The sequence below is a fragment of the Nelumbo lutea genome, chromosome 7, assembly GCF_056320005.1.
Source record: "Nelumbo lutea isolate HS-2025 chromosome 7, American lotus-T2T, whole genome shotgun sequence".
NCBI lineage: Eukaryota > Viridiplantae > Streptophyta > Magnoliopsida > Proteales > Nelumbonaceae > Nelumbo > Nelumbo lutea.
In genome coordinates, this window is record NC_142690.1 from 16,017,762 (window position 1) to 16,043,771 (window position 26,010).

A 26,010-nucleotide genomic window follows, 5' to 3' on the forward strand; every position below is an offset into this window, starting at 1 on the left:
GAGGCTTGGCCCATATTGGCATGAACAGGATGTCTTGGACTTGGATCAAAAATCCAGCCCAGCCTAAGCCTGTCATGGCGGAAGGCAGCAGTCAGGACTCGGGAGTCAGCTAGTCACCGACCCTCTTCCCGTATTCCCGTCCTCTTTCTGTCTTTCAGGCCGAGTTGCGAATCGTGAATCTCTTTCTTTCTTTCTCAATCGTCTTCTTCTCTTCGGCACCTACCCTTTTCCCCCTTCCTGTTGCAGGGTCACAAATCAAGTAAAGAGTAGGAGCTTCCTTTTCGTCTCTTCCTCTCACCACTTGGTACCCCTCTCTATCTTTGTAGTGTTTTATCAAATTTATTGTTTGCAAGTTTGTTTTCATCTTTTTTATGTTATTTATTATTAACTGTTCTTACTTTTATTTTTATTATTGCCGGTACGTGTTTTATACTCTGATCTTGTAATGGGTGTTGATTGAACCTTATCCCACATTAAATTTCTGTTCTGATGGTATCTTCTAGGTCCAGTTGATAATAAAGCCAACAAAAGAAGAAATTTTAGAAAGTGAAAAACAAAGAAAACTACAATCTTGTTATTAATCAAACTTGAAAGGGGCATGGCAACTCTCAAGGGTAGAGTAATTAGAAAATTGTGACTTAGGAGGCACTATTGTAGAAAAAAAGGCATCCGATATTTGGCCTTTAAACTCGCATAAAGATTCTTAGCATGGGGGCTCTTTAATGTGGGTGGCTTCCTTAGCAGAGTGAGTGCCTAGGTTCTCTAGTTGTAGTTGTATGCATGTACCGGGAATTTATCTTGTGCTCTGATTGTTTCTGCTGTTTTAACTTAAGCAGTGGATTATGGAGCCCTCAGTTGAATTATTCTCACTCAGATTTTCTATTTGTTTCTTAAGTGATTTTAACCGTGGGTCTGACACTGCTTATATTTCTGGAAGGTCTGATTCAATTCTAATGTGACACACTTAGAACATGTTTGTTTGCAGTTTAAGTTACAAAACACGAAAGAGCTTTTCTAATGGATGCGAAATTTGGATTGTACTTGTTTAGATATGCAATTTCCTATTTTTTGGTTGCACTAGATATGCGTGCCAATCATTAAATTGAAATTGGATGCTATTTTATCATATTTCATATTTAAATGGATTGAGTTTTGCTAATTGGATCTAAATGCAGGTAGACTATGAAGAAACATTTTAAGTTGTACATGTTAGGAAAATAAGTTGGAATTTGGGTATAGTTACGGCATGGCTCCTGCACAAGTCTTAACTGATATAGAATCAGAAAAGAGACCAGATCCCACCCCAGAAGTTGATACAGGGGAAGCAAATAGGGTTCCCTTGACATTCCAAGATGAGAAGGGACTGAAGTGTATGAACAATTGTGAGGATACTACCTTTGATATGGAAAACTTGTTGGATCAACATACAGAGTCAGCAGATGAGACATCGGATGTGGATGTTGATATTGTTGGCTGTTTCAATGCTAATGAGATTGGTTCTGCTGAATCTAAAGAGACAGATGCTACTGAGTATTCGAGCTCTTTTGCTGACACAAATACTGAAAGCGAAGATAATACAAGGCTGAGTGACACTGAAGTGGAGTCTCAATTCTGTGGTGACAATGGGCCAACTTCTACTTTTGTTGATGGCTTTAATAGTGTTTTTGAGAAAAGGTTTTCTTCTATCACTTTGTCTTTTCTTATCACTGCTTGTGTGTTCTATTTTATATTATTGGTTTTTTGATTAATAAATTTCTATACTTCACCAGTTACCTTCTCTCAAAAAAATATATTAATAGTTTTGGTGCCTGCTATATTTGAAGATGCCTGCTTGCTAATTGTTAGACCTTGTGAATATTGATACAATCATGCAAATGACCTGGGTGTAATCCACATTCGCCTATATATTGCCCTATCCTTCCCCTCTCCATAACCTCCAAGAAAAAAAGGGAAAAAAAAAAGAAAAAGAGGACCAGAAAAGAAACATACCAACAATGCAATGTTGATGCCTTGCAACTGCATTGGATAGTGAACTATGGAACTGGGGGACAGGTGAGTTACAAGTTTAAGTTTGAATGTCCAATTTGAACTGTCTGAACATGTAGAAAAATGTTAAGTTGGAAGACAACTAAAAAAGAATAAAATTATAAAACTGATTTCTAGCATTTTGTTGATTGGTAATCAAAGGAAACTAACAACAAAATCACCCACCTAAACGAAAACTAGGCTTGGTCAACAATCCCAGCGTTATTCTTGCAAGCCCCCTTGCTCTGCCAAATGATCAGAAACCTGCTTTACTAACTGAGTGGTGATATTATGACAATCATTGTTTCTAGAAGCTTTCCTCACCAATGCAAAGAAAGTTTAGAAGCTCTATATATCCCTCAACTCAGAATAGATTTCAAGCTTCCATTGATAGGTTTCATGTTACTTTTCCTAAACAGAAAAATAATTAAATAAAGGTTTACCACAGAACGAAAGATCCACATTGATGGGAGAAGAGATGAACCGATTTTCTGCATGGTTCTTCTATATATTTTTTTTTGATCAATAACACTTTCATTAATTCATCAATAGAAGATTTACAAAAGGAAGACAAACACGCTTATCTTCCAAGAGCAACAAAGAACCTCAAGAAAAGGAAAAAAAGAAAAAGAAAAGAAAGAAAGAAAGAAAACACACTACAGTTACAGCTTGGCCCAAAAAAGTGAGCCCCTTTCTGCCCCTTGTTTAGCTAAACCGTCAGATAGGGAATTAGCCGATCTTTTAACCCAACGTATCTTAACTTCCATCTCCCGCAACGGCCACTTGAATTTCCTCCTCTCATTATTGTACTTCCATAAACCATTGTGATCTTTAAGCAGCCACCCTATCACCACCTCTGAATCCCCTTCAATTAAGAGTTTCCTAATGTCCAACTCCTTAGCTTTTTGGACTCCTTCCATAACTGCAAAGATCTCAGCTCTAAGGGAGTCACCCACTCCAATTGGGCCTGAGAACATGGCAGAAATGACCCCATTTTCATCCCTAAAAACATCCCCAATCCCTGATTGTCCCGGATTTCCCCTGCTACACCCATCGAAGTTTAGTTTCACGAAACCACTAGGTGGAGGGGTCCAAGCCACACACATGGTTCTTCTATATTTATTGCTAGTGCTTGTCTCTGAACTTTATAGGAGAAATTAATTCTAACATATCAGGAAATTAGACAATGGTTATGGAGGAAACTAGGTAATCCTCAGAACCAGACCTTGTAATGGGCATCCACTGGGAGCATGTCCTAGCATTTAGTGGTCATAAGTGATGCTTACTCTACTGAAGCGGGGGTGGGGGTTCTTCTAAGTGGTACTTGTAGAAGCAGTTTCATCTTGATTGCAATTAAGAGGAATCTGATATAAACTGTTTTCTCTATTGCTGAGGCTTTAAAAGGAAAAAGAAAAACTGATTACAATCACATAACAAGTGCCAAGGTAAACCTCTCAAAGTTTCAAACAAGCTAAAAGCAACCCTTTCATCCAAACTAAAAGCAAACTACCAAACAAACTAAATGAGATTCCCTTCTTACAAACACCTAACGGCATCCCCCAGTAATTCCTCCTAAAGGCCCCATCAAAAAGTTCTTCCTGCCCTCCTTCCTTGTTCCATATTTCTGCCTCTTCCCCTACTATGGTTTTCTCAAGTCTCTCTCCTTGCTTCTCTCAAATTCTTCAAAAGTTCTTAGCAAAAGTCTCTCTTCCCTAGAAAAACAAACGAAAATGCTTGCTGCCAACCTCCACGTCTTTGTCAACAATTTTCTTTAAATCCACACTTCCTTTGCTTCACCTCCTCCCCTTCTGGCAACATCTCAACAGCAATTTCCTTAGCTTCACTTCTTCTTACCAGAAGGGTCTTCATGATTTGGAGCTCTGAATTTTACCAACTTTCTTTTGTACAACCTGTTCTTTCAACTGTGAAAAAGTAAAAACAAAGCACGATGTGGGTTTTGCTTGGAACTCTGGGTTCTTCAGAACCACCGAAGCAACAGCAGTCTTGACCTCATCTGGCTCCTTCTTCCTACAGCCCAAGTAGATCCAAAGTAAAAATAGTAATAAAAAAATTCTAGGCCTTGGTTGAGTGGCCTTAAAAACAGATAGGAAGAAAGATCGAACAAGGTGGATTTAATTAGAGTGACGCCCCTCCCCCTAGAGATGTAATTATTAATTAGAGTGAATCCCGTATACCTAGGATCCCCCCCAACCCTCCCAAAGGTAGTCCTAGATACTTAATAGGCCACTTTTGAATTTCACAACCCAAAAACTCTGCACACTCCACCTCCAACCTCAAGTTCCCACCAAACTACATTTGGCTAAATTCACCCTTAAGCCAGAAACTTTCTTCCACTAACTCTAAAATGCATTCAAGGATTCTCAATCTTGACCACCCCTAAACTCTCCCAAAATCAAAGTGTCATCTGCAAATTGCAATTGTGAGACCACTTGGTTTTGTCTCCCCACTCTGAAACATCTCAAGATGCCTCTCTTATCCGCCTTCTTCAATTTGCTTAAGTGTTCAGCCACCAAAATAAACAACATGGGAGACAAAGGATCACCCTGTCTTAACCCCCCTGAGGCCTTAAAAAAATCCTTTTGGGATCCATTTAAGAAAATTGAGAAGTGGGTAGTTCTCAAACATCCCATTATCCAGCCTACCCACCTTTGCCCAGAGCTCATATTCTCGATCACCTACTGTAGAAACCCTCAATTGACATGATAATAAGCCTTTTCCAAATTCAATTTAGAAACAAAACCTTTCCTTCTTGACTTCGTAAAATGCTCAACAACCTCATTAAGTCATTAGCTATCAGAATTTGACCCAGAATTTGCCTATCCTTTACAATAGCCCTTTTTTCCCTCGACACCACTGAACGAAGCACTTCTTCAGCCTCAAAGAAAGTACCTTAGCCAAAATTTTATATAAGCTCGTACTGAGGCTTATGTGTCTAAAATCATTGGTGGAAGCAGCCCTTACACGCTAGGGTATTAAGGAGATGGAAGTGGCATTCATCCCTTTTCTCACTTTCCTTTCTCATGGAATTCATCAAAAGCTCCCTTCATATCCTCCATTCCTCAATTTTCTCCCAACACTCATGATAAAAGGCCATAGTGAAGCCATTGGGGCCAGGAGCCTTACCACCACTCATTCCCACTACAGCCACCTTTACTTCTTCCAATGAGAAGGATTCCTCCAACTTTGTTGCCAACTTCACTGGAATCCTGTCCCACTCCACATCTGCCAATTCTTCCCCATTAACCACTACTCTTGAAATCATATTTTTCTTCCTTCTCCCATTTGCCACAGAATGGAGAAACTTACTATTCCCATCTTCCTCCTTTTGCACCTGGATATTTGCCTCTGGCATATTTCTTCCCTCCTAGTGGCCATCTCCAATTTGGTTCTCAATTCCATTATTTTCTGTCTCTCATCATCATTAAAGCCCTTTCATCTCAACTGAATCCAATGCTTCAATTGTGATATAGGCAGGTATTGGCTTATGTGATCTCACTCCTCAGGCCTATTACACATGTGAAAGTCCTTCACTAAATCCAAGGAAGAAGACATTCTTGCTATTCTACAGCCTAATACTTAAGGATCATAACACACAATTGAAGCCTGCTTGCAAGCCTGTTCTTACAGTCCTATAATGAATAAGGTAGAAAAGAATATTCCTAGCAGATTCTCTAGCTAAGAAAGGGGTAACTATGGATCAGATGTACTGGACCCATTTGTAAATTTGTTTTATTTCTTTGTTAAAGAATGAGACTGCACCTCACGCCTCCCGCTGGGATGCTTGTAACAGACTTTTATCCTTTGCTTCTAATGAAATTTGATGAATTTTATTTATCAAAGAAAAAGAATATTCCAAGCAGATGACCAATCAGAAAAATAAAATTCCTAGTAGATTCTCAGGAGATAAGAAAAATAAATTTTCTAGATGCTTGCTATTTTTCAATTTTATTTTCTTACTTTGCAAGACAGCTTAGTCTTTTTTCTGTAAAAGTTATTCCCCTTTGTTTACTTTTTTAGTTGATAAAAGATTTTGAGAGTTATTTGTAGCTTCCTTGTAGGTCGACAAATAAGATTTTTGTCCTGGTGTAAACAGAAGATTGTAACCCAGCAGTGAGACTCTGCTACTTCTCATATTTTTTCTTTTTCCCCTCTTTATTCCATTTCTTTTTTTTTTTCTTTCCACTTTTGTGCAAATCACCGTTTTTTAATGTTTTTTAATGGTAAAATTAAACCCATTAACTTCAATGACAATGACAATCCCATTGGTCAACCAAATCAAAATCTCTTCCAAGCATCCTGTGACAGAACCATGTCCACATAAAAAATAAAGCAATTCCCTCTATCTCAGTTCAGCAATAAAACAGAGCATCAGCCACCACCCCCTCCCAAAGACCCTCCAGATTTACAATCTCAAACAGAAACCCACAAAACATCACAAGCTTATCTACCCCTAATGGTTCATTTCCTGGAATTCCATCCCAATATTACAATCTGGATATTAAATATGCAGATTTTATTCATTCTCTCCAATTTTCAGGCACTACATGGGAGTTTATAAATTCTTTAAAGCATATTGTGTAATTATTGACCAAAAAAGGATATTTTGTAATTAGCTTATATGCTGCCAGACATATCTCCAATAGTTGAATGTCTTTCATGCCCAAAGAATTTCCACAAACGTTGTCTGTTAATGATAACTCAACTTTAGTAATACTTAGGAACATAGTTTTCAAGGCGCCAACGCGAGGCTAGGCGACTGGGGGGCGCCTTGTTGCCTAGTCACCTAGGTGATGGATTTTTTATGTTGAAAACATAGATCCTAGGGTAGTTCCCTAGGTACCATAGGCATATTTCTTTAATAACTATTCATAATTTTCATAAAAAAGTATAAATTTCATATTAAAGTATAGAAAATCAACATGTTCATGAGAAGAAAAGGTATTGGTAGTAGTAGTAGTAGTAGTAGTAGTAGAAGAGGAAGAAGTAGAAGAATATACGGAAGAGGAAAATGTGCTGATTAGATAAAATTTTAAGTTCTTCCTTACTTATTAGTTCAGGTTTTTAAGTCTTTGAGGGTTCAATACAGCATTTAGCTATGTTTGTGTTGATTAAACCCTAATAAATAAGAAAATAATAAAAAGAAATTAGTATATAAACACAAAATGAATATTTTAGTTTAATAATGTCTATTTTATAATTATAATCTCAAAAAAGAATGAATAAAAAAGTATTTTATAGTAGGAAGTAGAAAACTGCTTGGCGATTAGGCGAGGCGAGCCTCAAGCGGCGCCTTGTTGCCTAGGCGTTGCCTTGACAACTATGCTTAGGAATCAGGTCTTTGATTGCTGCCTTAACTGTTTTTGCAGCTTGAATTATATCCTTCACTACTCTTTTCTTATGCATCTTCTTAACCTTATTGGGACCAATCCTGAATAAACCCCTTCTTAGCCAAGTAATGACCTCTATTACTTGGACAATTCTTAGGATCTTCTTCTCCTTAATATGTCTAGCAGTGCTGGAAATCTTTTCTTTCTCCTCTATTTCCTTGTTCCCACGGTTAAGATGCAAAGAAACATCCTTTTGTATGACAAACCTTCGACCCAGCGCTTTTCCCACCTTACCAGTTTGTACTTCGAAGCAACCTCCATTATGCAAATCCAAGCCACAATTCTTACTTCTATCCTCCTCGTTATGATCCTAATTCCTAAGGTCCCTGCAAATCCAAGTTATAATTTTCATCTATGCCATTCATTTTCTCTATTGAACCCTTCTAATCAGGTTCTTGTTCTTCACTACAGTCACCTTCACCTCCCTTTTCATACTACCCAAAGTACAGCCATTTGTTTGGTGTTCCATAGAAGTTTGCCTCTATGGCTCAGGACCATCAGTTTCCATCCCAACAGCTGCTCCCCAGTTTTTGGATGGTCTGCCATTTCCCTTTCCAGGAGGCAGAAGCCGCATTCCATGTCTGGTATTCTCAGACCCTTTCTAAACAGATTATCCCTGGTTAGATATTTTCCTTAAGTAGCAGGCTACACCAAGGACATCACCTTTAAAGTAGGGCTGTCAACTGGACTGGATTTGGTTCAATCCGGTCCAATCCAATATTGGTCCATTTACAAATGGACTGGACCAAAGCCAGTCCAAATCCATGCAAACCAAGTCCAATCCGGTCCAAATAAAATGCAAGCGGACCAGATTGGTCCAATCCAATCCAAATTGAATCAAATGCCAAAAAAACATGAGAAATCCATAAAAATGTATAAAAAAACTACAACACCTGCTGCAATCCAATTCAATCCAATTAAAATGCAAATGGACCGGATTGGGTCCAATCCAATCCAAATTGAATCAAACACCAAAATAACATGAGAAATCCAGAAAATGTATATAAAAAAAACTACAGCACCTGCTGCAATCCAATCCATTTAAAATGCCAATGGGCCGGATTGGGTCCAATCCAATCCAAATTGAATCAAACACCAAAATAACATGAAAAATCCAGAAAAATATATAAAAAAACTACAACACCTATTGCAATCCAATCCAATCCAATCCAATTAAAATGCAAATGGACAGATTGGGTCCAATCCAATCCAATCCAATCGAAGTCCAGTTATCCTTACTAACAAAAAACTCATCAATAAGTAAGGGTGTCAACTGGACTGGATTTGGTCCAGTCCAATAGGTTTCCATTTACAAATGGAGCAGATCCAATCCAGTCCAAAACCCATACAAACTGGATCCAAACCTGTCCAATTAAAATGCAAATGGATTGGATTGGATCCAATCCAAATTGAATAAAACATAAAAAATTATATAAAAATAAAAAAATATAAAAAATTAAGGAAATATATTAAAAACATAGTTTTCGAACCGTCATTACCTAGATGGTCGGACCATTCACCCTGAAAACCATCAAGGCAACTGGTCCCATTTCACTCTTAACCCGTATCTTGGCAAAAAATCCTTGACTTGGTCAATGACCTGTTGACCTGGGCAGTCAAACCATCAATCCGTTTGACCATTTTTGGTCATTTCTTTTATTTAAATTATTTTTTATTTTTTTAAATAGGAATGGGACATCCATTCGAACCGAATGTTTGAACCACTGACCTAGAAACCGGTGGCCAAAGCGATTTTGGTTTTGGGTTGGTTTTTAAAACATTGATTAAAAATTTCACAAAATATAAAAATGTATCAAAATAGAAAATAAAAAAGATCAATTTCTACAATGATAGAAATCGTTCTGTGCATATTAGTTTTGAGTGAGCGGCCTTCAACTTCTTCTCTCTGAACTTGCCTTCTCCAATCTGAGCACAGGATGAATTCTTAGGTGAAAATTGTAGTCGTGGTGAAGGTAATAGGACAAACTGGGTCAGGGGGATAGGTGACTCAGATCAGGGTCAAATTTCTGGATTACCAGAACAGGCCTATCATGAGGATGTGAAGGGGCCTTTCAGGGAGGGTGATATCTTCACCTTGCTCAAGTCTGAAAGGGAACCAGGTGGTTGCGCTGAGGGCCTGTTACATTTTAAGAGATTTCTTCTGTCAGGTTTTTATTTTATTTTTTTGTTTTAATGGGAATCCTCTATTTAAGTCGTACTGCTAATACATAGTTTGAAAATGGATTGGGTTTTGATGAATTTCTAAATTTTGCTTGTGTTTGTGATCTGGAAACAAGGATTTGTTTAGGAAGGTTATTATCTTATCTATGTTCTCTTTCAATTGTTCAAAAAAAAAAAAAACAGAGAGAGATCGTTCCTGAAATTGTTTGAAATTGTAACATAGAAAGAGAGAGATCGTTGCTGAAATCGTTTGAAAACACTCTCTTAAATACTGGAGGAATCGTTGCTGGAGATAAACCCTACCCTCTCTGATATGCTATTCCAAGAGAGACAGAGGGAGAGAAATTAAGTGGACAATTGAGCAGACCATTGGGTATTTGAATTATTTCCATTTCAGTCCACTAATTTACTGGACAATCAAATTTTGGACCAGTCCAGTCCGATGTAACACTTCTGACCATCCAAATCGGTCCAATTGGTTACGGTTCGAATGGGGTCCAATCCGAACTCGGTCCATTGACAGCCCTACTTTGAAGGCTCATGAGGAAGCCAGGCTTCTTCCATGGAAAATTATTCACTGTAGGAGTGTAGGGTCACTCAGCTTCCTCAAGCAAGATTGAACTGAGAGTTTGCCATTTCTCCTCTTCCCTTTCAGGGGATGGAGGGTAATAATGGTGAAGCATCTGAGTCCTTAATGTAATAGTGTTATACCTAAGGACCAAACTTAGCCTATGTGGCATCCTGTGATGTGCATGTGAATATATGATACAGGGGCAATTTTCCCTTCCTAAAGCCCTTGTTTTTCACAAAATATCCATGTAAAGCATTATGGAATTTGTAGATTTGTCCCATTATTTGACTGATAATATGATTTTTTATTTTGGGTCATGGCAGCAGCTACAGGGGAAGGGACTTCCTTCTATACAGAGTTTGGAAGCTGTCAAACAATTGGTCTAGTCTTGAGAAGATTTTTTTTTGACAATAAATGAGAATTTCATTAAAAGAAAAGTAATTATAAATACAAGGTGAAGAGGTATCCCCTTTCAAAAAGAAAGCATGAAACACGAATACTAAATGGCAGACCATGATTAATAATTGTACATCATCCATTACAGCATCTGGCAAATCTTGTATACAAAATTGAGAATTCATGCTAATCTGAGAGCAGCCACTTTGTAGTATAAATACTGGAGGTTAGGTTGGTATACAGTTCAGCCCTCCTAGATAGCAGCTGGTGTTGGAACAAGTGTGGCACACCACCTAGGCTCAATTTGAACTTTGACAGTCTCATGTAAAAGATAATAAGCTAGAGAAAATATAAGTGCTAAAACTAGTGAAAATGTTATTTGGGTCAAGATCTCCCACTGTGCTAAGGGATAATTTAGGAGAGATATGCTAAAGCAGAATGAATCTAGAATACAGAGAGGATGTAAGAGATGTACTCCCCATTTGGCCATAGAGAGATCCATTAAAAGGATTAGACATCCAGCAGAACTCTTGGAACTCAAAATTCTTCTGTATACTTGCTTATTTAAACTTGCTTTTCTTGCACATTTGCAACATCCCTTTCCATATTTTATTAGATTTTGACTTAACTAACTACACTTATTGATATAATTGCTTTTTTTTAACACGTGCTTTTCTTGCACCTTTGCAACAGCATCCCTTCCCATATTTTACTAGACTTTGACTTAACTAATTACACTTATTGATCCACACTTTGTCCCGCACACAAGAATCCTCTAGATTCCTAAATTACCTAAAATTCTCACATTCCAACTTCTGATGTTCTTGATGTTCTTGAACCACGCATGCCTCAATGCTTGTTCCTCTCCTTCCCAAGGCTCCAGCAAACAGAGATAGGAATTATGCTCCAAATTACTGGTGGTCAACAAGAAAATATCTCATGCAGTTGTTTTAGACTGAAACTTGATCTTCTAAAAGGTACAAGGAAATTTGACCATGTGAATTTTGCCACTTCTCAGTGAATAAACAAATGGCAAACACCTTCCTTGTGGCTTTTGCACATGAAACAAAGACTTGTCATATGATATTCTATGGACTTCATATGATTGATGGTCATGCTATCTATTGACATCAACCAAGCAAATGGTTCCACCCTAGAAGGAACTGGATTTTCCCACACTGCTTTGATATGGAATTGCTCAACCTGGTTTCTTACAAGTGCATTCTTTCCACCACTTAATTTCAGTCAAGCAAGGATCCATTTCAGTCTATTCCATCCTGTTTGAGAGATTAGTACATTCTCCTGATTTTCTATTCAGAATGTAGGAAAGTAAACTAGTCCCCACCCTCCTTTCAAAATGTTATTGAGGATAGAGATCACAGTATTTTCATTATCCAATCCAGACCATTCCTCCTCCCAAAATCTCATTCTAGTTTCCCTTCCTACTTTGTGTAACTAGGAAACTTCATGACCACTTTCCACATACAAATGCCATATGTTGATGAAGTCATCATAGAGTCCCACCCAAATTTTATAACCCCATATTATATACCACTACTCCATAATGCATCATTATCTACCCCAAACCTCTTCAACCATTTACCTTAATTGAGTTTTGGCAGGCTATTACTCATGCAATAATGTGGGAGTTGTGGGAAGGAAGGAAGAAATGAACCTTTGAAGATATAATGAGGTTTCTTGAGGATTTACTTGCGTGTACTGCATATACTCTTGGGTTACCACTTCGTAACTTTTTGGGGTGTACCGTTTATTCATTCTTACCTTGTTGAGTGGGCCGACTTGTGTTTAGTTTATTTTCTTTTAAATTAAGATGTTGTTGGGCCTTGGGCCCATTAGTTTTTATTTTTTAAAGAGCTGTAATTACCTAGTTTGAGTTGCCGCCCTACTAAGGGCATCCTTGTAATATCTCATACTTAAGTTAATTATAAATAGAATGAGGGGCTGGCGGATAGGGTTATGTTAATCTATCCTAGTCGACCTTCTCTTTTTTTCCCTTTCCTCTGTCTCTTGCTGAAATCCCCAACTTTCTACTCTTCCTTTCACAAGAAGCTTGGCCGAAATCAGCACATAAGGCTTTCTACTTGGTATCAGAGCAGGTTGAAGGTTCTTGAAGAGATTCGTTCCTACAGCCCTAGATCAGCCGACTACATGGAGATTTAAGAGGCTGATCGAAGCTTTCAGGTAAGCCCAGTTTTTGGATTTTCTTGATGGATCTGTATGCTCTGTAGCTGGTCTAGGGTTTCTCATCAGAATCAGGAAAAACTAGAGAAAGGGGAAGAGCCCTGATTTTGTTGGACTCTTCAATTTTGACCTAGGTAGTGGCGCCCTATTTTTTTAGGGTTCCTCTGGGTTTTTTGCAAGGGGCGATTCAAGATCCATGTGGTTTGGAGGCCTTTAGAGAGGGCGGTTGCTTCTTCTCCCTCTTCTCCCCATCCCACCGAAAAGGAATCTTTCGTGGGAAGAAAGTCCAGGACACCAAAGGAGTGTCGTTGGTTCCAGAAGGTATTCTGTTTATTCTTGTTGCATTTTTTAGTTGTTTTTTGTACCTCTTTGAGACACATGGAGGGATACAGAGTTGAATATAAGCTCGGGAATGAAATGGGACCAGTGAGAGGAGGTGCTGGAGACCCCTTCGGAGCCGGAACCATTACTACAGTTAGGTTGGATGGTACAAATTACTTGGAATGGTCCCAATCTGCAAAGATGGCCATTGGGGCTCGTGGAAAATTGGGGTATATTACTAGTGAAGAGGTAAAACCAGAAACTGGCAACTCCCGGTGGGTGCAAGAAAATTATATGGTAATGACATGGTTGTGTAATTCTATGTTGCCACATATAAGTAAAAACTTTTTATGGGCAAACACTACTAAGGAGATATGGGATGGGGTTGCAGAGACCTATTCATAGAAGGAGAATGTTGCTAGGGCTTATCAACTGAGAAATCAGATTATTGCTACTAGGCAGGGAGAGAGATCTGTTGTAGCTTATTTTTCAGTCCTTAAGACCCTGTGGCAGGAGATTGACCATCTAGAGACCTTTGCTTGGGAAACCACCAAGGATGTAGCTATCTATCAAAGACACTTAGAGAAGTATAGGGTGTTCGAATTCCTTGCTGGCCTTAACCCTGAGTATGACATTGCACGACAACATCTTCTTTCCAGGGACAATGTCACTCTCTCCCAAGCATATGCATTTGTGTCAGGAGAGGAGTGTAGGAGGGATGTAATGATGAAGAATCTCATGTCTGATCAGTCTGCTATGGTAAGTGCTGTGAAACCTAAACAGAATGGCAATGAGAACAAGAAGGAAGACAAAAGGGACTTAGTCTGTGACTATTGTAAGAAACCAAAGCATACAAGAGATACTTGCTGGAAGCTTCACTCACATCTTGTGCCGACCAGATTGAAGAATAAGAAAGGAAATGCACATATGGCAGTTACTGGTGACACTCCGACCCCCCTACTACAGCTGCCTTGGAGTCTGTTGCAGTTGCTGCAGTAAGGGCTGAGCTTGAGAGGTTTGGGTTACTTCTGAATCAGAGGGATACAACTAGTTCCATTTCCGCCGTAACCGGACAACAAGGTATAGGTAGCACAGGTGGAACTCACTCTACCTCCCTTGCCCACACAGGTAGTCCACATGTCATTGCAAACTATGTTTCTGCTTCAGGTAAGGAGAGATCTCTTTGGATTATAGACTCTGGAGCCTCAGAGCACATGACCCATTGCTCCACCATTTTCTCCTCTTACCAGCTCAGTTCTAACAGAGATAGGGTCTCCACAATTGATGGATCCCATGTTCCTATTGCTGGGAAGGGATCTGTCAAGATTAATGATTCCATTTGTTTACCCTCTGTCCTCCATGTTCCTAGATTGAGCACCAACTTGTTATCTGTTAGTAGTTTGACTAAGAATCTGAACTGCTCAGTAATTTTTTCTCTTGGACATTGTATTTTGCAGGATCTGGATTCAAAGAGGACAATTGGGAGTGGTCGTGAAGTGAATGGAATCTAACTCCTGGATATTCTTCCAATTCACCAAAGTCATCATGTTTGCAAGGACAGTGAGTCAAAACTTGTGGATCGGATTATACTTTGGCATAATCGTCTGGGTCATTTGCCTTTTTCTTCTTTAAGTTCTTTGTTTCCAAAACTGCTTGAGTCTGTGAGTCTGTTAAGGTTGAAGTGTGAAGGTTGTGAACTTGGAAAGCATTGTAGACATTCTTTTAAACCAAGTAATAAAAGATGTTCTTCTCCTTTTGATGTTATTCATTCGGATGTGTGGGGCCCTTATCATGTTCCCTCTATGGGCGGCTATCGCTATTTTCTCCTCTTTGTGGATGATTTCTCTCGATATTCCTGGATTTACTTGATGAAATCACGTGATGAGGTACCATCCTTGGTGAGGCAATTCCATCAAATGGTATTAACACAGTTTGGAACTAGAATCAAGATGTTCAGATCTGACAATGCTAGGGAATATTTTGAGAGACATCTTGCCTCATATCTGTTGGAGTATGGTGTTGTCCATCAGAGTAGCTGCTCCTATAGTCCACAACAGAACGGTGTTGCAGAGAGAAAGAACAGACACATTGTTGAGACGACAAGAAGCATGATGATCACAACGACAGTTCCGGTTCGTTTTTGGGGTGATGCTGTTCTCACGGCAGTATATTTGATTAATAGGATGCCTTCTCATATACTTGGATTCAGCACTCCATTCAGCCTTCTTTTTGCTCAGGGGGAGATGTTTCATATTCCTCTAAGGGTGTTTGGGTGTGTTTGCTTTGCGCATATTCTTGGTCCTTACCGTTCGAAGCTTGATCCCAAGGCAAAGAAATGTGTCTTCCTTGGATATGCAGAGAATCAGAAAGGGTACCACTGCTATGATACAGTCTCTAGGAACCGGTTTGTTACTATGGACATCACCTTTTTCGAATCTACGTACTTCTCAAGGAATCCTTCTCAGGGGGAGTGTTTTGGGGAAGTAAGTCAGTAGTCTATCCCTCTCTCAGTTCCAGTTCGTGCGTCTACTACTGTGCTTGACAACCATCCGATGTCACCTACCTTGCCACCCCTTTTGCGTTCCGTCTCACAGTATTACTCACGGCAGAGACTTCATAAGGAGGTTGATTCCACTATAGCAGAACTCACACCACTTTCTGTCGATCCCTTGGAGACTCCAGATTCGGCTAATACAGATCCAGATATTCCTCTTGATCCCTCTACTATTTCAGTTTCCATTGGTCCCACTAACACTATTACAGATAACCTTGGTCTCCCTATTGCTCTTAGAAAAGGGAAGAGGAAGTGCACTGCTCATTGCATATCACAATACTTATCCTACAGTGGACTTTCTCCTTCCTACCGTGCTTTTCTCTCCTCTCTTGATTCCGTGTCTATACCCAAGGGTGTTAGTGAGGCTCTTTCCAAACCTGAGTGGAAGGCAGCTATGCAAGAAGAGATTGAGGCTTTGATTAAGAATCGGACATGGGAGATTGTGGACCTACCAGAAGGCAAGGAGACAGTTGGATGCAGATGGGTTTACACAGTAAAGTATAAGGCAGATGGAAGCATAGAGATGTACAAGGCAAGACTTGTTGCAAAAGGATACACACAGACCTATGGCATTGATTATCTAGAGACCTTTGCACCAGTTGCAAAGATGACCTCTGTTCGGATACTCATTTCTCTTGCTGCCTCATACTCTTGGCCCTTGTTTCAACTAGATGTGAAGAATGCTTTCCTAAATGGGGATCTGCAAGAAGAGGTGTATATGGATCTTCCAGCTAGTTTTTATGATAATGCTAAAGAGGGAAAGGTATGCAAGCTGAAGAAGTCACTATATGGCTTGAAACAATCCCCCAGAGCATGGTTCGACAGATTCAGAAAGGCCTTGATTGTTTTTGGCTACACTCAAACTCAATCTGATCACACCTTGTTTGTGAAGCGCAGGGGATCCTTGGTGTCAATCCTAATTGTTTATGTGAATGATATTGTTGTCACTAGGAATGATCTGAGTGAGATTGATAGTCTGAAGAGGAACCTGCATAAGGAATTTGAGATTAAGGACCTTGGAGAACTGAGATACTTCTTACGCATTGAAGTTGCAAGATCGAAACATGGAATTTTTATCTATCAAAGGAAGTATGTCTTGGACCTTCTCCAAGAAACATGGAAACTTGGAACAAAGGCAACTAGCACCCCCATTGATCAAAACCCAAGAAATAGGGAAACATGGAACAAAGGCAATTAGCACCCCCATTGATCAGAACCATAGAATCAGTGCATTAGAAGGTGAACCAGTAAAGGACCTTGGGAGGTACAAAAGACTTGTGGGTTGGCTACTATACTTGTGCATGGCAAGACCGAACGTCTCCTATGCAGTAAGTGTAGTGAGACAATACATGCATGCTCCACGAGACCAGCACTGGAAGGCAGTTGACAAGATTCTTGCTTATCTGAAGGGACATCCAGGCAGAGGCATATTGTTTACTGATCATGGACAGCTCAAGCTAGAGACCTATACAGATGCGGACTGGGCAGGATTCATCGATGACAGAAAATCAACTTCAGGAGTGTGCACCCTAGTTGGGGGTAATCTAGTCTCATGGAAGAGTAAAAAACAAACAGTTGTGGCAAGATCAAGTGCAGAAGCCGAATATAGGGCCATGGCACATGGAGTTTCAAAACTTCTCTGGATCCGTTCTTTGTTGGAAGAAATCGGTGTTCAGTAGAAGAACCTATGATGCTATACTGCGATAACCAGGTAGCAATTAATATTACTCATAATCTAGTCCAGCATGACCGAACTAAGCACATTGAAGTAGATAGACATTTTATCAGAGAAATGGTAACTTCTGGAGAAGTTTGTCTTCCATACATTTCTTCTAATCTGCAGCTTGCTGATGTCCTCACAAAAGCCGTTGCAAAGAATAAGCTAGAGCATGATCTACGCAAGTTGGGGATGTATGACATCTACTCCCAACTTGAGGGGGAGTGTTGAGTGGGCTGACTTGTGTTTAGTTTATTTTCTTTTAAATTAAGATGTTGTCATTAGTTTTTATTTTTTAAAGAGCTATAATTACTTAGTTTGAGTTGCCGCCCTACTAAGGGCATCCTTGTAATATCTCATACTTAAGTTAACTATAAATAGAATGAGGGGCTGGCGGCTAGGGTTATGTTAATCTATCCTAGACGACCTTCTTCTCTTTTCTTCCCTTTCCTCTGTCTCTTGCTGAAATCCCCAACTTTCTACTCTTCCTTTCACAAGAAGCTTGGCCGAAATCAGCACATAAGGCTTTCTACTACCTAAATAGAAACATTATTGATATCCTACATTCTTCTCCTGTGGTTTTGGTATTAGGATCTGCCATAGCACAGCAAATGGAGTGTCAAGTTAGACTTCAGTTTGATGGGAATTCCTTTGGGAACCCTAGCCCTGGTGGCATGGGAGTCTTCTACAATGTGGATTGGAAAAGTGGGTGTTGATTTGGGTTGGAGAAGGAAGGAGTCTATTGAGGTTTGGAGTATTGTTGCTTTAGTGGCTCAAAAGAAGTCCAAAGCTTCAAACAAAACCCACATCATGCATGTTACTAACCAGTGATTTAGAAGGCACGCCTGAGGCGCGCCTAGGCACACAGGTGAGGCGCATTTTAGGGTATGCACCTCACCTAGGTCCTAGGCGCATGCCTGGCGCGCCTAGGTGTGCGCTCAATGCGCCTTGTGCCTCAGCCCAGGCGTGTGCCTTTTGAAAATTTGATGCTTTTTTGCTCCAAGAACCCCCTATTTGCTAATGTTGTTCATTCATTCATCCTAATAAAATATTTTCTTAAAAAGCAATTAAAAGTATAAATTCATTATTTTTGTGTGAGAAAGTTGAATTGAACACCTAACATGGACTTGTTTGGGCTTGCCTTGAGGGATGTGGCACAAAGGCGGCTCATTGAATCAGGAATGCAATATGTTTTACATTACATTAGCTACTTGAAGTAATGCAATTGAGTGAAACAAGAGATTAAAGGTTTTACATGCTTGAAAATGTTTTATATGTTTGATTTTATTTTTAAGTTCTCATTTGAATATGCTTTACATCTTATGTTTATGTATTTTAATTTTAGACAATAGGTTTTTTAAAACATTTATTTTAATAAGTTTATATTTTTTATTAATATTATGTTCAATAATTTTTTTTGATTTTTTTAATTTTCTGACTTTTTTTTTAATTTTTTAGCATTTTTTTTTGTATTTTTGCACCTTGCTTCAAAAAGGCACGCACCTCACCTTGCGCCTTGTGCTTCAAGCGTAAATTGACCTCTATGCCTTTTTTGCACCTTGCACTTTTCAAACACTGTTACTAACCTTCTTTCAAGGTTGAGAGTGGGTTTCATTGGGGCATGTCCTACCAATAAATACAAAAAAAGTACAAAAGAAAAGGGGTGAAGTTTAGAGCCCCACCTTGTGATGACCTTGCCTTACTAGGGATAGTCAAGACTTGCAAGGTTTTGATTTGAAGAACCTGTCAGCATCCCTTCCTAGGGCGGGGGTGGGTGGAGTTTTAGAGGAGAGGGTGACTGGAAATGTTGATAAGGAGGATGGTGGGATGGTGGCCCATTGCCTCTGGAAGGTGATTCGAAGGTGGTGGTTAGTTGGTTGAAGACAGGACAGTGGCTTGTGGAATTTTAACAATGAAAAAAAAAACAGTTCTTATGGCTGGGTAGGGACATTGAGATTCAGTACAGCTGGGTGAAGAGGAGTGCCAACTCATTTGTGGATGGGTTGGCCAAGCAAGGAGTGAATAGGGAGTCTGTTTTTTGGGCTAGTTTTTAATATTTTTCTTTGCTTTCCCTTTGTTTTCTGTTTTTGGGGAGCTAAGTTATTTTATCTCCCCCTTTGTATCCTTATTCCCTCTCTTATTATAATTTAATGAAATTGGTGTTATAGATAAAAAAAAAAAAAATAGAGATCTTTTCTAATGTTACAACTGATGACATTCTCAAAAATTGGAAGTGGCGGTTTCTTCTCCAAACAAGACTGTTACTACTCATACTTGATCTCCACTGGAACAAGATTCGTCAAACTCAACTTTGATGGTAGTAGCATGGAAACCCAGGACTATCATCAATTGAAGGTGTATTTAGGAATGAAGAGGGGAAAATAGTTGCCTTATATTAAGGACCAGCAGGGGAGGGAGATTCTCTTAGAGCAGAGGTTTTGGCAATGATGGAAGGAGTGCAAAGGGCAAGGACTCACAATTGGTTGAAATTGACTTCACAATGAGGAAATGAAGATGTTGATTTACAATAATGAGAAGAAAAAATTCAGGTGGCTAACAAAAAGCATGGAAGTATCCTTCAGTTGATGTAAGCGCAGTGCTAATTCCTTAGCAGATACATTAGCCAAGCAAGGGGTGGGACAAAAAGCTATTTTCTGGGCACAATTGTAAGAGGGGTTTTGTGTCGAGGAGAGAGAGAATTTTTATCTCTTGCTGACTTTACCTTGTATTTTTTTCTCATATGCCATCTTCTTAAATTAATGAAAGCTTGCAGTTATTGATAAAAAAAGACGGTGTCAAGGGAGTGCAGGATGGGGAGGAGGTGAAACAAGGAAACATGGACTTAAAGAAAATTGTTGACAATGAGGTGGTGGTTGGTAAGTCTTTGGGTTTGTTTTTTTTTGGAAGGAGAGATTTTTTCTAGAAGAGCTTTTGAAGACTTTGAGAGAAGGAAGGAAAAGAGACTTAAGAAAACAATAGCAGGGGAAGGAGAAGAAATGTGGAATGGGGAAGGAGGCCAGGAAGAATTATCTATAAAAAAAAAAGGAGGGCAGGAAGAATTTTTCGATGGGGAAGACTGATTTGAGCTTTAGGAGAAGTTTCTGAGGTTTGGGATCTGGTGCTAGTAAGATGGGTTTTTCATTTTAGTTTTTGCTATGTAGTTTGCTTTTTGTCTGGAAGGGTCGTTTATGTTTGTGGGTTGTGTTACCTTAACACCTGTGAAGTGGTTGTAATCAGTTTTCTTTCTCTTTAATAAATTTTTATTTTACTTAAAAAAAAAACAATGTGGATGACAGTGTTGTTTGGGCCTCAGTGAGCCATTTGATGGCAGACCAATGATTTAAAAGGCGCCCCTGAGGCATGCGTAGGCACACAGGCGAGGCACATTTTGGGGTATGTGCCTCGCCCCCCCCTTTCAAAAGGCACCTAGGCATGCATCTGATGTGCCTTGTGCCTCAGCCCAGGCGTGCGCCTTTTTAAAATTTTGCGTTTTTTGCTGTTTTTTAGTCTAATGGTTGGGCCGGGGGCTCCGCCCTCAGACCCCCGACCACGCCCCTCGAGGCAAGCCCGAACAAGTCTATGTCAGAGTATGAAATCTTATTTCTCACATAAAAAATAATGATTCTATAACTTTCATTGCCTTTTAAGAAGATATTTTATTGCAATGAATGAATGAACAACATTAGCAAATAGACTTGTTCGGGCTTGCCTTGAGAGGCGTGGTACAAAGGTGATTCATAGAATCAAGAGTGCAATATGTTTTACATCACATCAGCTACTTGAAGCAATGCAATTAACAAAAAAAGAGATTGTGGGTTTTACATGCTTGAAAATGCTTTATATGTTTGCTTTTATTTTTAAATTTTCATTTGAATATGCATTACATGTTATGTTTATGTATTTTAATTTTAGATAATAGGCTTTTTAAAACATCTATTTTAAAATTTAAGTTCATATTTTTTATTAACATTATGTTTAATATTTTTTTGGCATTTTTTGAATTTTCTGACTTTTTTTTATTTTTTTTGTAATTCTGTGCCTTGCTTAAAAAGGCTCGTGCGTCGCCTTACACCTCAGGCACAAATTGGCCCTGGCACTTTTTTTGCGCCTTGCGCTTTTAAAACACTGGCAGACTACTAAGGCTAAAGTCTATTCTCTCCTGACTGGCCTGCACATAGCTAAACAGTGAGGTGGCTCTTCCCTAGCCATTGAAGGGGACTCAGCAAACGCTATTAGATGCCTGGGGAAGTGTGGAAGTGCCTCTTGGTGCCTGGCTCATTTTTGGAGTGAACCAAGGTAGATTGCTGACTCCACACACGATAGTTTCAGGTGAATCCTTGGGGAGTCTAGTTGATGGACTTTTAACACATTTAGCATTATCTTTCTCAAAAAAGAAGTTGTTATTAGTGACTCTGACAGAGCTGAAGTTTTCTTTCCATGGTCCTATCATTTTCTAAGGAGCTCTCATATGAAAATTGGTTCTGAAGGAGATTCATGGAATGCTTCACATTTGTAAATAACTAAAAGGGGGTTGGTGAAGGTCTGAAGGATGTCTTATCGTGTAAAAGAATTTGGACTTCTGCGTCCTCATGGGTGTCAAACAAGACCAGAAAATACATGTTTAGTCAAATTGAGTGTTGGAATTTATTTTCCATTTTATGTTATCATTTGTCTCTTTGTATTCTCCACTAACATTTTTAGTGAAAGAGAAACTACTGTTAATGGATAACAATAACATACCATTCCCTTCTGATTATATTTGATTTTTTAAATCATTGTTGAACAAAATAAAGTCTTTTGATAAGAAAATTGTAGTTTCCTGTGTTTTGTAGAGTCCTCACACTTCTTGTCAGGTTGTTCCAATTTTCCAGGAAGAAGAAGTTGACAGCTCATTGGAGAAGGTATATACAACCTTTAATGTGGCGGTGCAAGTGGATAGAACTGCGGATAAAGGAACTTCAGTCACAGGCATTAAAATATGACAAAGAACTTGCTGAATATGATCAAGGAAAGCAATTATATTTTGGGGAGCATGCATTAGAAGATAGTGCTATGAGAGCACTGCCATTTTCTAGACAAAGCAGAAATGAAGTCATGAAAAGGAGGAGAAGAAAGAGAAGAGAAGACACAATTGATATTCCGTCATATATGTCAAGCCATGGCCTCTTCTCCTATTATGGTACAAATTGCTTTTCTGTGGTCAGCCATTTTGTTCTTTGTCCATCAATTTCTTGTTTTATCTAATTGCTTGCCTGATCTCTTTTAGAGAACAAGAAGTCTAATCCAGATGGTGCTTCTTTGGATGATGATTTTGGTTATCAAGGTAGGAAGAATTGTTGATTTTACTGCAGATGTTATTTGTATGTTCCGTGAGTATTTTTTTTACTGCATACTTATGCAGTTTGAGACACCGCACTATGAACTTGTGCTAGGCATGGTACTACGCTATTTCTTTATCCATTTATGAAGCAAACAGTTTCAACTTGGTTCTAGTAAAATTTTCTTCTGTTGATAAAAACTGATGGATTTAATCAAAGCACAGCAACCTCATATTATAATATCACATGCATTCTTGGATGATGTTCACATGTACACCATAGGGCATATTATGCTTTGTAGGTTCCATGTGGTGCCTTGAGAATCCTCAATTCAATGGCCAGTTCATTTTGCAAGATTTGCTTAGTGAAATAACTTATTGAAATTGTTGACTTTCAGAAATATCAGATTTCACTTTATTGTATCTTATGGCAGTGATTGCAGCAGATCAGAATATTAATGGTAATGAAGAGCTTGGTGCTAATTACGAGTGGTCATCACTTGAGTTTAATAATCCTCCGGAGCAGATCCTTTGGAAGATTGAAGTTTTGCAATCTCGAGTTATCAAGCTGAAAACTCAGCTTGACAAGGTTATGTGCAAAAATGCTGGTAAGTTCTCATCTGCTGAGAACTTAAGCCTTCTTGTGCCATCTGATGTGCCCACCAGCTCTGCACGAACTCCTAATCTTCCTCCTGGCAATGGAGACATAACACCAGTTGGAACTTTGTATACACCACATCAACACATTTCAGAATATGATCCAGATCTCGTTATGCCTGAAAGTGCAGTTTCAAGTCATGGAGAAGCTACTCCACATCCTGATATAATTGAAAGCACAATGGGATTATTATCTGCTGCTAATGTTGCACTGGATCAACCACAGATGGGAGATTCTTGTCATAATGTAAGCATTTTTCTGTGATGTAATTTAGAATTAGTTTAACTTTGTTTGATACTGAAGGTGAAAATTCCCCACAACTTATTTTAGTAGAAAGGCTGACCATGAAATCATGATAAGAATGATGAGTCTACACGAGACACCAGAACGCACATATAGTATTATTTATGGTCATTTTTTTCCTTGATATTTCTCGTTAATTAGCTTTGCAGTCATTGATGTTTACCCTTCTGGCCCGTTCTCATCTATAATTGTTTTTATGGCTAATATTTTCACTGCAGTCTACCCAACCTCAGATACAGATCCATGTATGGAGATTTTCTTGAAAATGGAGTGTACCCTGGAGTTGATCCAAGGACTCACCCTTGATTCTACTGGTTGGAGAGGTTCTCTCAACCATGAGTATATAGAGCTTCATATTTATTTGGAATACATTGTTAACGAAACCTAGTTCTTAAAGTATTTTGAAATTGTGTCCTGTAGATAATGGCTTCTAGTGTTAATTTTCCAGTGGTTAATGTTGGTAGAAGTTTCTGATCAAATTGTTCTTTCACCATTTAATGTCAGCAGATGGTGGATGATATTCTGATCCATAATCAGGCAGCACAGGAAGAGTTTCATAATTTTGAAAGGATTAGTGGTCAGCCCATAGAGAAGCCTCAGAAAATGATGAAAGATCAAGAGGAGATTCTTCCAGTTTCAGCAACCGAACCTGATCTAGCCCCCAAAATTGCCAAGGAGCAATCGACAGTTAATGCCTCTCCAGCCTCTGAGTTTAAAGCTCCAAAGAACAAGAGAAAACGAGGAGACCGAAAAGCTTATTCAGGTGGTTGGAATAGGAGATCCTCAGGAAAGCAGCGTAAACATCGAGTATGAAGCTCTCTAGAAGTGATATGCTAAGTTGTGAAAATTATACACTAGATGAAAGATTTTCTGGAAAGTACTGGAGATTCATTGCAGAAATAATTGTAAATTGTAAGTATTCACTCCATTGTTCCTTCCCTGTAATTTCGTACAAGCCAAGGGAATGTGAAGTCATGTATCTAATCTTTCTTTATCTGTGATAACCCACTTCAAGAAAATACCCTCCTATCTTCACTTCCACCTTCTGCTTGTGAAACCCGTCATTATTTATTATCTTGATGTTTTGCTTTGAGCATAGAGCACAAGAATTCTGCTCGATACATAGTCCAGAATTTCCTCCACCCATAAACCAGATCCAAGGTCCAAGGATTATACTAAGAACAGTTCAACCCAATAATTCTGAGATGGGTAATACTAGGCATACCTTTCCTATGCAATTAGTAGTTCTATTTTAAGAGTGATGATTATGTCAAGATATACATAGGAAACACATGGATGCATGGACATGGCAGAAAAATTAAGATACACAGATACCTTAGAGAAATCAATATATTATAGTATATGATGCCAATGCTTGCTTTCCTTTGGTTTAGGTCATAAAGAGTTAAAATCAGAGACTCATATCATATAAGGTTTACCTATAGCTTTGCCCTTTTGTCAGGGAAAGCTTGGCAATTTGGAAAAAAACAGCATGGGCTGTTTCAGAGCTTCATCTGTATGACACATTAGCATGGGTATGGGGTAGTAACGTAGTGTCATGGGGAGGAAGCTTTAACAGCTCGGGCTGTTTTCTCCGAACAGCCAAGCTTTTTCCCTTTTATCTTTACCTGTGCAGGTGCCCTTATACTAGTTAAAATAAAATCCAACATGCCAAAACTAAACCTAAGGTTTGAAACTTTGAATGACTATAAACAGCCAAACTCTGTTGGAGTGTTTGATTGTCTTCCTTGCCTTAATTTCAATCCGAATGCAGAGCTCTCTTTACGCGACTCTCCTGCCGCTCAGTCCATTTCATCCCTAGACCGGACAACTACGCTGCTCATCTTGTTTGTGGTCAAGCACGTCCTGAAAATGTTTTAACAGATTTACCTGGTCCGTTTTGCCTATTTTTTAGCTGATGCTATAAATATTGATGTATTGAGCAGTTATATTGAATGAATTGATTTGTCTTTTGGCTTCCCTGAACCTCTTTTCCAATGTTCAGAGGGTTCACCTGCACTTGTGCAAGTCGGTAGAAAGAACTTGCACTGCAGCCTAGGAGAGCCTACCCTGCTCTTGTCCGATATGCATTATGAGAGTAGCTACGATCTTTCAGGTCTGTCAGGAAGGATAGAATGCAAGCACACCACTGATACAAGACTGCTGTTATTGATGGCGATATATTTATATATATATATATATATTAGTGAGAAAAATAGGAAGTTGGAGAAAAAGTTATTAGGTAATTATATACAATTTCTTAATGTCTTTCTTTCAACCTTCCATTTCTCTCTTATTTTCTGATAAACCAAACAGAGCCTCATCATTATCATCCAGATCTCAATTATATTAACTCT

At 39.0% G+C, this 26,010-nt stretch overlaps 1 protein-coding gene across 4 annotated transcripts; it reads left to right on the forward strand.

Moving 5' to 3' along the window:
• Positions 1 to 24,672, forward strand: LOC148845311 (uncharacterized). Of its 4 annotated transcripts, none has more exons than XM_088955419.1 (6): positions 1 to 304; positions 1,176 to 1,674; positions 22,229 to 22,554; positions 22,642 to 22,698; positions 23,127 to 23,596; positions 24,161 to 24,672. In XM_088955419.1, exons 2-6 carry the CDS (start codon positions 1,247 to 1,249, stop codon positions 24,464 to 24,466), a joined length of 1,587 nt encoding a protein of 528 aa, XP_088811545.1. In that variant the 5' UTR covers positions 1 to 304; positions 1,176 to 1,246; the 3' UTR covers positions 24,467 to 24,672. The 4 variants fall into 4 exon arrangements, with proteins under 4 accessions (XP_088811545.1, XP_088811546.1, XP_088811547.1 ...); XM_088955420.1 differs by having other exon boundaries at positions 8 to 304; positions 1,180 to 1,674; XM_088955421.1 differs by having other exon boundaries at positions 18 to 304; positions 22,247 to 22,554.
• The last annotated feature ends 1,338 nt before the right edge of the window (positions 24,673 to 26,010 follow it).

What these genes read in the sequence shown, in the direction of transcription:
- LOC148845311 (XM_088955419.1), top strand. Translation starts at nt 1,247, where the DNA reads ATGGCTCCTGCACAAGTCTTAACTGATATAGAATCAGAAAAGAGACCA. An exon ending in AATAGTGTTTTTGAGAAAAG is followed by an intron (nt 1,675 to 22,228) that starts GTTTTCTTCTAT and finishes ACTTCTTGTCAG; the next exon opens with GTTGTTCCAATTTTCCAGGA. An exon ending in TGGGAGATTCTTGTCATAAT is followed by an intron (nt 23,597 to 24,160) that starts GTAAGCATTTTT and finishes TAATGTCAGCAG; the next exon opens with ATGGTGGATGATATTCTGAT.